This window comes from Convolutriloba macropyga, chromosome 1 (genome assembly GCF_964194025.1).
Source record: "Convolutriloba macropyga chromosome 1, txConMacr16.3, whole genome shotgun sequence".
Classification (NCBI taxonomy): Eukaryota; Metazoa; Xenacoelomorpha; order Acoela; family Convolutidae; genus Convolutriloba; species Convolutriloba macropyga.
This window is the reverse complement of record NC_134468.1, coordinates 55,646,626-55,658,359: the sequence shown is the minus strand read 5'-3', so window position 1 is coordinate 55,658,359 and position 11,734 is coordinate 55,646,626. Positions and strand designations below refer to the sequence as shown.

The 11,734-nt window shown below is 35.9% G+C and overlaps 1 protein-coding gene across 10 annotated transcripts in view; it reads right to left on the bottom strand.

Moving 5' to 3' along the window:
- Window positions 1-1,657: 1,657 nt before the first annotated feature.
- The window catches only part of LOC142340538 (uncharacterized), a 100,041-nt gene continuing 89,964 nt past the window's right edge, over window positions 1,658-11,734 (bottom strand). For all 10 annotated transcript variants that reach the window (XM_075391136.1, XM_075391176.1, XM_075391158.1 and 7 more), the window contains 2 exons: window positions 8,348-8,616; window positions 1,658-2,108 (listed from right to left, as the gene is read on the bottom strand). In XM_075391136.1, the coding sequence (XP_075247251.1) occupies window positions 1,743-2,108; window positions 8,348-8,616 (635 nt within the window). In that variant the 3' untranslated portion in view covers window positions 1,658-1,742. The remainder of the gene's footprint in view (window positions 2,109-8,347; window positions 8,617-11,734) is intronic.

The window sequence follows — 11,734 nt, the reverse complement described above, 5'->3', positions numbered from 1 at the left end:
ATCGGTCAAGCGTAAAATCGCATAAAAAACCACAGGACTAATAAAATTGCTATACACTTCGTTCGAGAGCGAAAATTTTATTTTCAAATACGAACCCGGAGGTTGGTGGCAGAGCAAATCAGGGCTGAATCAGTATAAAGGCATTCTGTTTTTTAGTATGGCCAGTACTGTGTTCATGTCACTTACAATGGCCAGTCTGATTTTTGAGTAAATTTTACGTCATGAAAAATAATATGTTCAGCTTAACTCCCGCCAAAAGGGTTTGCTTTATGTGCCATTCGAACTTGCGCCTGGGTAGGTGTAACGCTTAATTTGTGTATCAAGTCGTAACCACTGAGCTAAATGGGCTTTGTTGTAATTGCCTACAAACTAGCTTAAATATAAATTGTGTGTATACTACTATAGTAATTACAAGTTATAAGCTAGAAATGTATGACATTACTCTGCTCAGACTTAACTTTGGGGTATGAGTAATTTGCAGAATGCACAGGATAAGTTTAGCCTGGGCGAACTCTATGCCATCAATATAATCATAATGAAGAAATACTGCACATAAATAAACCTAAAATATTCTGGAGATACAATGTTTCAGAACTGAATTAGGTTTTTACTCTTGAAATGTGCTGGTTCAGCGCTGAAAAGCTCTGCGACTCAAGTCCGGGAATCTATTTGATTATCTAAAAAATCAAGATTGGATCAGTAGGAGCCAGGTTATCGGTTCAAAAACTCGCATAATTTAACGAAAATAATTTTAAAAAAATTGACCAAAAATGGCCAAAAATCTGAACAAAGTCACATTGTAAATTCAAATACTCATAAAAACTTTAAATCTTGATGCCTCCTCGAAAAAGAAAGAAATAATAAGAACGCCCTGACTCACTCTACGCTTTGCGGGCTTCCTATTAATACCACTCACAACTCTTTACGATAAATATATACATCGGCCAAAATTGACTACACAAAAAACATCATTTGAGCATATAGTTCCTCTTCCTCACAGAAATTGGGGCTGGAAAAAGAAGGAAGACATTGCAGGAACTGCAAAACTGTTATAACCAAACAATCACATTGAGAAAAATCACAGAAATGTTTTAAATTACAAAATCGTTTGAGAGCAACTCTTAACAAGAACAGCATCGATACAGATCCCAAAATTTAATTTAAAAAACTATAAAGATCAGCCTCGCATGCCTAAAATGTTTCCGTCCAGTTTTAGAGAAACAAAAAATTTCAAAATGTGACATGCCAAAGTGACCAGCCGAACGAAGATGAATTTTTGCCAATTATATCGCGCGTGTAGCATATATTTGGAGTGGAGTGGCTGAGCCAATCAAGAATGAAGAAATCCTTTGGACTGAGAGTGACATGAGAACCCAAAGAACAGATCAAATACTCAGAGCAAAAGACTCAAGTGATTTTTAGAAAATAAGGATATGATACCTGCTTGCCGGCTGTGATCTATTGATTAGAAAAGGATTTGTTTACAAAAATTTTCAAAGAAAATTTACAAAAAAATTTCATTATCAAAAACTCTGGCAGAACTTGTGTTTCGCGCGTGCGTATTATTACAGCACCGCACAGACTTACAAATTCTTGCTTCGCGTTATATTGACTTGTAAGATTTTACATTTTCTGCTTTAATGTGCCTTCGCTTAACTTATCGTTCGTGGATACGGCGTATTAAAGAAAAGTGCCCTGTTCAAAGTAACAAAATAGACAGGAATTGTAATTGACAACCAATGTCACACGGACAATGTCGTTGTTTGTAGAATTCCCATCTGGTATTCGCTATTGTAACTGTTGCCCATTGAGGTTGAGGGTTGGCCACTACCGTGGGCAGAGGTCAAGTTGAAGGTCAAGCTAGGGTCACGTGAGGTTATGGGGTGGGGGTGATGGTTGGCATGGACACCTGTTCTGACTGATCCGTTCTCATTCGTCATCAACAGGTGGTACTGATGATGATTATTGTTGTTCATTTGACTGGATGAGGGTGAGATTTGTTGTTTACTACTATTGGCTCTATTGTTTACGCTGTTTATAACCTGTAAATTGGGATCAAATAGTGGTGACATGGTCGCTATGTCGTTTGGGTGCTTGTAGTCCACGTCCTGGAAATAATAAACAAAAAAGTGACGAAATTCGAAATGAAACCAATCTGCCGGCTACTTACAACACCTGGATGTAAAGTTATGATTGTTACATGACTCTTATAAGAACAAGAACCTAAAAGAACGTAACACGACGCAAGAGCTGTTGTAAGATAGTCGCTGTCTTCCAAGTGTCTATTAGTAATTAGTTACTTCAATGTCAGCAGAGTCTATTTATATCATTCCGATAATAGATTGCAAGTTCGAATTCCTTCGTAACTATTTGGGACCTACTAGCACCTCAATAGCAGTGAGCAAGTACTGATGTTGATGAATCAGATCTCTCTCTCACTTAGTAATCTCGTGCAAGGGTTCATTAAGCACCAGGGCTGAACTCCATGGCTGCTTAGTGTAAGAAAATGACACGATGAGATAAATTCCAAACATAGCCCGCAAATAGCCGTGGTTGACCCACTTGATGCTTGAAACAGAAAAAAAAGAAGGGATAAAAAAAAGACAGAGTTTGTTTCTAAGTGCCAAAAAACGTTCTAACTTTTTTTGCAGTTTCAGTTAGATTCTCCTAAATTCATAGATTCTCTTAAATTATACTTAATTCAGCTTCTAAACTTAATACTAATGCCAGCTAGCAATCACTGTAATGAACTTTGATAATCCAATGCCTTTTAATAACTTACTGAACGGTCTTCATCAGTTTAACCTGCTTCTTTTGATTTTGCTCTTCTGACCTTGACCAAATTCACAACATTGCGTATTTCATTGAGTGAAGGAATTTAAAATCCAAAGAGATAAAGTAAGTAATTAAACTTTAAATTATGTAAGACGAAAACGTGGTCGAACAAGTAAGGCAAATTAAAAAAACGTAGCTGGCAGATTGCCAGAAAATAGCCGCAATAGATTCGTAGATCGGCAGTCTAAAAGAACAGCAAAAAAGACAGACCAAAAAAATTCGTCTTTTCATTGAAGGCTGATCTGTTATATTTTGATTAAAAATCTGAATAAGTTATTGCTGCCTCTATTAGCTGATCGCAAATAACCTTCATTTAGAGTGACACACACCCATTTGACCGTTTCTCTTTGAATTAAAGTAAATAAATTCAATTTCAAATTGAGGAAGTCATTTTTGAGAGTGAGGTAAGTCAAGTGTGACCAAAAATTTAATCACGCGCATGAACAAAAAAACTCGCTCCACAAAGAGCGAAAAATGACGTCACACATGCAATTCAGTTGAAATTGCATGAACGAATGAACAAAAAGAGGCTGTGACGTCATATGGTCGTAACAAAAATCATGACGACGAAAAAAACATAGCAGGACAAGTCCTGACGTACAATTCAAAGAATTTTCATTGACTAAACAGAAAAACTAGACCTAGAATGGACTATGAGTGAATTGAGAAAACCATTTTAAAAAAATCAGATCAAAAAATAAGAAAAAAACGAAAAATCAATGTCAAAATGCCGCATGTGAACAAAAAAACCACTAGCGAGAAATGAAAATTTAACCCAAACAAAAAACTAGGCCTAGAATGAGCTGTGAATGGATTGGAAAAACCATTTAGAAAAAAATCCGATCCGAAAAATCGAAAAAACAGTAAAAATCAGAGTGAAATTGCCGCATGTGAACAAAAAACCACTACAGAGAAACCGAATTTTTGTTCAAACACCGTCGTTTTCTCACTCTACTTTAAAATTAGAGCGAAAAAAATTTCACGCCGCAAAACCACTCGCTTTTTCGCTCCATTTCCTGTTTCGGCGTGACCAAAATCACTACTCCAATTTGACTTCAAAAATCATGAAAATGTGTGAACAGATCTTAAAAAAAAGACTGCGCCCCAATACAATTCAAATTCTTTGAATTGTAAAAAAACCAAGAGAAGGCCAATAATAGCCCCAGCTATCGCTGTGCGGCTATTAAAAAACAGCACGACAATTCCTCAATTATAAATTAATAGCCGACAGGTTGCCGGAAGAGCTGCGAAAGAATAGACTTGCCTGCAGTATAATAGAGATAGAAACAAATACAGATCTAAGTTAACAAAATCGACTTCCTTCAAAAAGCTAGCTAAAAAAATTCAGCGATACATTAAAAAAGCTTGTTAAACTCATTCCGCAAAAACTTTTTATTAGGGACCTTTACTGCAAATATGGGTTCCTTTGACCTTAAACTAATTCAAATCAAACTTAAGTTTTAAAATGCAAAAGTTATTTTATTGAGTGAGGTAAGTCACTTATGATCAAAATCTAATCACGCAATTGAACTATAAAAGTAAAACGAAAAAGAGCGTCAGACAACGAAACAAAAAATATAGCAGGACAAGTCCTGTCGTACAATTCAAAGAACTTCCACTGACTAAACAAAAAACTAGACCTAGAATGGACAATGAGTGAAATGGGGAAAACCACTTCCAAAAAATTCAGATTAAAAAACAGAAAATCAATGTAAAAAAGCCGCATAAAAACAAAAAACCTTTAGCGAGAAATGGAAATTAGGTTAACACAAAACTAGGTCTAGAATGAACTATGAATGGACTGGGAAAGCCATTTAGAAAAAAAACCGACCCAAAAAATGGAAAAAAAAGTAAAATATCAAAATTAAATTGGCGCATGTGAACAAAAAACAACAACCCAGAAAGCGAATTTCAGTTCAAACAACGTATTCTCACTCTACTTTAAAATGAGAGCAAAAAATTTTACGCCACAAAACCACTCGTTTTTTTGCTCTACTTCCTGTTTCGGTGTGACCAAAATCACTACTCCAATCTAACTTCAAAAAATATGAAAATGTGTGAACAGATCATAAAGAAAGACAGCGCCCCAAAACAATTCAAATTCTTTGAATTGTAAAAAACCAAGAGCACCGCAACATAGTTCCGCTTAGTTTACAGCTTCGCAGCTATAAAAAACAAATTTGAAAATTTTTGTTTCCAACTTCTATAATTTTTTTTTGGAAATTACTGGCAGACAGTACATAAAGAGGCAAAAACTGAAAAAATTGGTAAAAAGCAAATCGGCCGATGAAAATTTTTAAAAGTAAGTTGCCGCAAAGTGAATTCCAACACTAAAGTGAACACTAAATACCAACATCCTTGGCCAAAACGTATCACAAAGCTTTAGAGGTCATGCACAACATTTTAGCGGTTGCATTGACAGAAAAAGACACAATAGAGCAACAAATGAATGCAAGATTTACAAAGTTATCAGAACATTTTGAAAACAAACGGTATCTCAGTCAAGAAGAAAGTTATCTAAAAGTTTTCTAAAGTTTTCTAAAGGTTGAACAAATTTATGGCGAACTAGAATTAATTGTTTTTTTTCTGAGATCAAAACAAGTGATACTAAAATATTACGCAAAAAAAAAGAAAAACAGAAAAACTGTCAGATAAAAACACAACTTCTTTGAAATCAGACAACTAACTAAATCCACTTTTTAGTCATGAGCTGTTAGTTATGACAGGACAATAAAGATACAACCAATTTTCCAAAAAATCAAAACATCGCTGATACTTTAGAAAACAAAGAGTGTAAAAATAGGAAAAGCAGCAAGTGCGGTCAGAAAACTAGACGGAACCAATGAGACCTGTCTGTAGTGAGACTACATGATAAGTCAACAAAATGTACACTAAAAAATCGCAAAACTCAAAAAACTGACATATTTTTTAAAGTAGTGTCAAAGTCATGAAAAGCTTTAGCTTTTGAAAAGAAACAAATTATTCAATTAACATTTTCCCAACCAGCACATGAGAATTGTCCCCAAAAAATTAATTGTTCAGACAACAAACCAACTATTTGTTGAAACTATTGATTAATTTCATTTGAACCTTTTTAGCAACCAATCAGACCTGTCATCAATGAGATTATACACTAATATCTCAGAGAGTTTCAGCTGAGCTGTATGTTGATCATATTATTCAATTGCAAATAAAAAACATGAAAAAACAGAAAATGATAGAATTTCTAAAAAAAACTTATAAATTTCGGTAAACTTGTCGTTCCAAAATCGACTGCCAATTGAAAGAAAGAACAGTAAAGTGGTTTTCACGGAGAAAACTGGGAAACAAAAGCGAACAATTTTTCTGTTTTTATAAATTTCGTAAAAAATGCCAAGTGCTGCTCCAAAATCTTTGTTCAGGAAACACTATTATTTTGTCGCTCAATCTGCTCAACCATTGCCTGTCAAAGAAAACCTAAGCAAAAATACTGCATTAAGCTCAGAAAAAGAAGAATTAGGCAAAAATTCTTAAACAACAGAAAAAAAATTGAAACAAGATCTGATGAAAAATATTCCATTCTCCATAAAAAATACATCTCCAAATCAAAAGCAATCAAACTCAGAGTTCGCGAAAACCAATCAAACAACTATCCTCAACACGATAAAGACAACAATTCTTATATAAAGTTGAATATTGCAGCAAGTTCCTACAATTTGTTCAACAGAACTGGCAAAGAAATGGCAAAAATAGCTCACAATATTGTCTAAAAGACTTTTATTTATCTCATATGGCCAACAAAAACATTCAACCATACAATTACTAGCCACAAAAATTGAGACGTGCAGCTTTTGGCTAATTTAAAGTTAAATTAAAGCTAAAAAACTGCTTTGAGAACGTGATTAAAAAACATCGCTCACGCAGCGAAATTAATTTCACCCTTACTTAGTTTTCTTGCTCTCTTTAAGAACATTGCGTAGACAAAACGGAATTCTCTCCTGCGTCCTGAATTTGACTTTGATCAGTAGATTAACCTAAACACGTGCTCTTCCTTGCGGCATTTGACTTTGCATCCTGTAAAAGATCATCTAACCGATTAAAAAGTAGATAACCAAATCTCCTTCCTCTTCAAGTTATAAATTAAAAAGTAAACCAAAACACTTCGATTTTCTCGAATAACAAAAATAATAGCCCCAGCTATCGCTGTGCGGCTATTAAAAAACAATCGCTGTGCCATAAATTAGGCTCCGAGACACCTGACAAAAATTGCAAATCATGATGCACTCCAAGACAGTACGTTTAAAATTTCTCGTCAAAAACCAAAATGTGACTTTGAGGTTGTACAAATAAAAAGCGGTACTAGCATTATTTGACAAGAACCCAGTGATTTGGAAAGCTGATAAAAAAGTGCTCCCGTTTTAATACCAGATATGAAATGGAAGAAAAAATTACTCTAAACATGATTGTTATAAAACCACCGAAAACTGTCGCTACTTAGTAATTCAGCAAGAATCTGCTATTAGTCAGTCTCTCTCTCTCTCCCTCTCTCTCTCTCTCTCTCTCTCTCCTCTCTCTCTTCTTTCTCTCTCTCTCTCTCTCTCTCTCTCGCTCTCTTCACTCTCTCTCTCCTCTCTCTCTCTCTCTCTCTCTCTCCTCTCTCTCTCTCTCTCTCTCTCTCTCTCTCTCTCTCTGTCTGTCTGTCTGTCTCTCTCTCTCTCTCTCTCTCTCTCTCTCTCTCTCTCTCTCTCTCTCTCTCTCTCTCTCTCTCTCTGTCTCTCTCTCTCTCTCTCTCTCTCTCTCTCTCTCCCTCAAGTCCTTTCTCTAGTCCTCTCTCTCTCTCTCATTTGTCATTCAGTGAAGTTTTTCTTACAAACATTGTCAGCAACGATTAATCAGTGCATAATTCGACAGATTAAAAGGGGCATAAAAGTGTGGTAAATCCCTCGTAAGTATGATCATTGCCGCGATATTCTTCTTTAATAGCATGTCCTGCCAACTCAGTTAATTAATTCGAAGTTTAGTCTGATGAATCTTCACACAGACGTGAGTCAGTGAGGAACATCAAAAACTTTTTAAAAATGTCCAATCTACAATTACAGCAGAACAGACAGACCATGCAGCTGGTAATAAGAACGCAAAAAAATCTAAGCACAATAAAAGATCTTTGGTTTTGTAGAGCATCAAAAAGTGGAATAAGTTACCTTTTAAAGGAAGTAAGAAGGGGGAAAAGACATTCCAAAACAACTTTGACAGATTTCTTGCAATGTCAGCATGAAAGTATACCGGTGAACGGACAATTAGGACCAGTCGGTTCTTATTTTTAGAAATAGGAACAAACAAGATTAGTAAGTAATATCAATCAATAACCCATAGATCGTTAAAAGATCAATGCATAATTTTGATTATAGTGAAGATATTATGTTTGGGGAAAAACGAATACTTTGCATAGTAGAAAAGGATAGCGCCTAAAAAATAGCTGTTGAGAGGCTGATGGCGGCTATTAATCAATACCAGTACTGCAACAATAGGTGACCTGTAGAATTGATTTGTCTGAGTGGTGGTCTCCTGCTCCAGGCCCTAAGCGACTGGGGGTTGAGGAGTTGGCCATGGCTGCGGCTGCCATCTCCTTGTCCCTGGCACTCTCCGGTCGACAGAAAAAGTAGATGAATACGAAGAAGAGGCTACCCATGTTGCATGAGAATGCAGCCCACGCAGTGTAGTAGGACCAGCCCACGTGGAATGCCTCGTATGTGTCGTGAGATCGAGAGTGGAAGATCGACAGAGATATCACCAGAAACACACCTGCAGTTCAACACAATAGTTTTTAAACATACCCGGCAGATTGCCGGAAAATAGCCGCCGTTGATTCCAATAAGCATGATTGGGATTGAAAGAATAGAAGATATTGAAAAAAAAAGATTTTTGTACAAAAACATTTTTTAAGTCCGATCTATTTTGATGGCATTTCGTAGTTGAAGATAACGTACTTCTGTTTCTTAGAGAGAGGCTACAGGGGCTACTATCAATACCAATAAGCATTAGAGATGGTAACTAAGACTTATAGGAACGACGTTCAAATAGCGGGCATCTAAAATTGGGCTTTATGGGTTTATCCCGTTTCTACTTCTGACTTCAATTTTTTATACTGACTTTGTTCATTTTGAATTGCTTTGCTGAGCAACTGATGTTCAAAATCACTTTTAGCAGAATGAGAGAAGAGAGAAACTAGTCTAGAGAAGTCAAAAAGATATCACGCAAAATGTTGAAAAAGCGGCAAAATGAGGTAAAGCGAAAAATTTTTTTATTCGACGAAGTAAAAAAAAAAAAAATAGGAGCGCTATAATAGCCGGCTGAGAAGATGAGGCGGCTATTAATTACATAACACACATTAATGTCAACACGAGAATCTAAAACATAACCGTCTAACGCTTGGATAATTGCTCTCAACCGACTGAGCAGTGGGTAGCTTTGGTGGTAGCCAGCTGGGGCTAAGGGATGTTAGCATTAGGGGTAGAGGGAGGGAAGTGAGGGTTTCGGGGGGAATTAAGCGATGGGTTTTGGTTAGAAGCGCCGGACTGGGGCTCAAAAGGGCAGGTGAAGAAACATGAAATAATCTAAAAAGTTGCAAATTTGTTACAAATTAATGCAAAAATTGAAGTTATAAATATTATGTATCTTTTTGCCAAATTTTTATAAATTATTTATAAATTTTTGTAATATATGGATTAAATTTTGACTGGGGGAGGGTTAAATCGGGTGGTGGAATAGAGGAGAGGGGGAGGGAATGATGCAAGAGTGGGGATGGGGGAGACTGAGGAGCGTCAAACACTAAGGTTAAGAACCCGCATTCACACTTCTCCTCAAAACAATTTCACTAAATCGCACAATCAGAGATTACTGAAGCTTTAGACTCAAAGAGAGCTGCTCAGCCAATTAATTACCTCAGGGGTTTAACTGCTTATCCAATTTTCAGTTATGGAAAATTATAAACGTCCGATAAAAATTGGCCGAGCGAAAAATCAGAAAAGACGCAAGACTAATATAAATGCTCCGGATTTTTTCTGTTTCTCCCCCTCCCCAGTGTTTTTATGAACCCGTGTTGTTATAAATTATGTGTTGTTATGTGTTGTTACCATGATTAAAAAATGCACGTGCGCCTGGGCTCATAAAACATATATTCCCACTAAGCTGGGGGGAGGGATGCGAAGCAGAATATATCCAATGCTGCAAACAATTAATAGTTTGTGTATGAAATGAGGTTCGGTTGATGTCGTCTATCGCAGCATCTAAATTCTGACTAGCTTATGAACTTAGCTGTCAGATTGCCAGACAATAGCTGCAGTAGATTTGTAGATCTATAGTCTCAAAAAGATAGTAAAAGAAACAGACCAAAGATAAATTCTTTTCATTCAAAGCTGAGATGTAAGATTTTTATTAAGAAGGTTGAGGAAGTCATTTTTGAGAGCGAGGTAAGTCAAGCGTGACCAAAAACTTAATAACGCGAATGAACAAAAAGCCGAATGAATGAGCAAAACAAATATTAAAAAATGAGGTCAGGCACACAATTTGGTTGAAATTGCATGAACCATTGAACAAACAGCACATTTTAAGTGATTGTGACGTCATTTGGTCGTAACAAAAATTTTAAAAAAAACCATAACAAGACATGTCTTGATATACAATTCGAAGAACTTTCATTGACTAAGTATGAAAATAGACCAGGAACGGACAGTGATTGGATCAGGAAAACCATTTAAAAAAGTAGGTCAAAATAAACTGAAAACAAAAACAGTAATGCGGCATGTTAATAAAAATACCACGAAGAAACAAACTGTTGTTGAAACACCATTTTCTCACTCTACCTCAAAATTGAATTACAGCAAAGAAACTTCACGCCGCAAAACCATTCGTTTTTTCGCTCCACTTTCTCTTTCGGTGTGACCAAAATCATCACTTCAATTCGACTTCAAAAATCACGAAAATGTATGAACAGATCTGAAAAAAGACAGCGCCCAAAAACAAGCCAAATTAATTGGTTAGTTAAAACCAAAAGAAGGCCAATAATAGCCTCAGCTATCACTTCGCGGCTTTTAAAAACAACCCTAAGTCATATCATGAATCATATAGTTTTCCTAAGAGTAATTATCTCTCGAAAAACCCTACTGCCTAACTGAATAAGTAAGTCCTCTACGCCAATTAACCACCAGTATTGTACGCTGGAAAAATAGCGAAATTAAGCTGTATATAAAGTCCGCAGAGTAAATAATAAAACATAACATTTAAATAGAAGTCATACTTACTTTTGAGTTGAGAAATCAAAATTTCCTATAACTCCTCTATCTATTAAGGTGAGACAAAATCAAACATGCCCCATAGTTTATCAATATCAACATTTGCTCAGAAAATCTCTCATAGAGTCCTAATTTAGCTAGCCATTAGAATTTTATTTCAATTCGATGCCAAATATTGGAGGAATAACCAAGGTTAGTAGTTCTGCTATATTTCTTAGGTTTTCTTTTTTTCTTACGATGGATTAGGTTAAAGGTTCTAGTTCTGCGATTGATCAATCACTATCATGGTTGTTGCTTACTTTTTTAATGAAACCTGCGCTGATCATAAATTGCTCTGGTCATCGGAAAGTATCATATGTGATTCCCAGCAAGCATAGAAGGTCATGTGGTTACCGGGGCACATTTTATGAGTGAAACACTTAAAGAAAAACCCAAGCTAGACAGCGTAGGATTCAAAAAAAATTATACTTGATCGTTTTTCGTTAAATGTTGCTCATGATGGGAAGTTTCTACCTGCTTACTTTTTTGTTCTGAACTTCCTTGTACGATAGCTCGGTTAATCTTGCAAAGATCGTACAGGATTATCAGCTGACAAAACTCTATTTGACATAATTATTCTTCACAAAAAT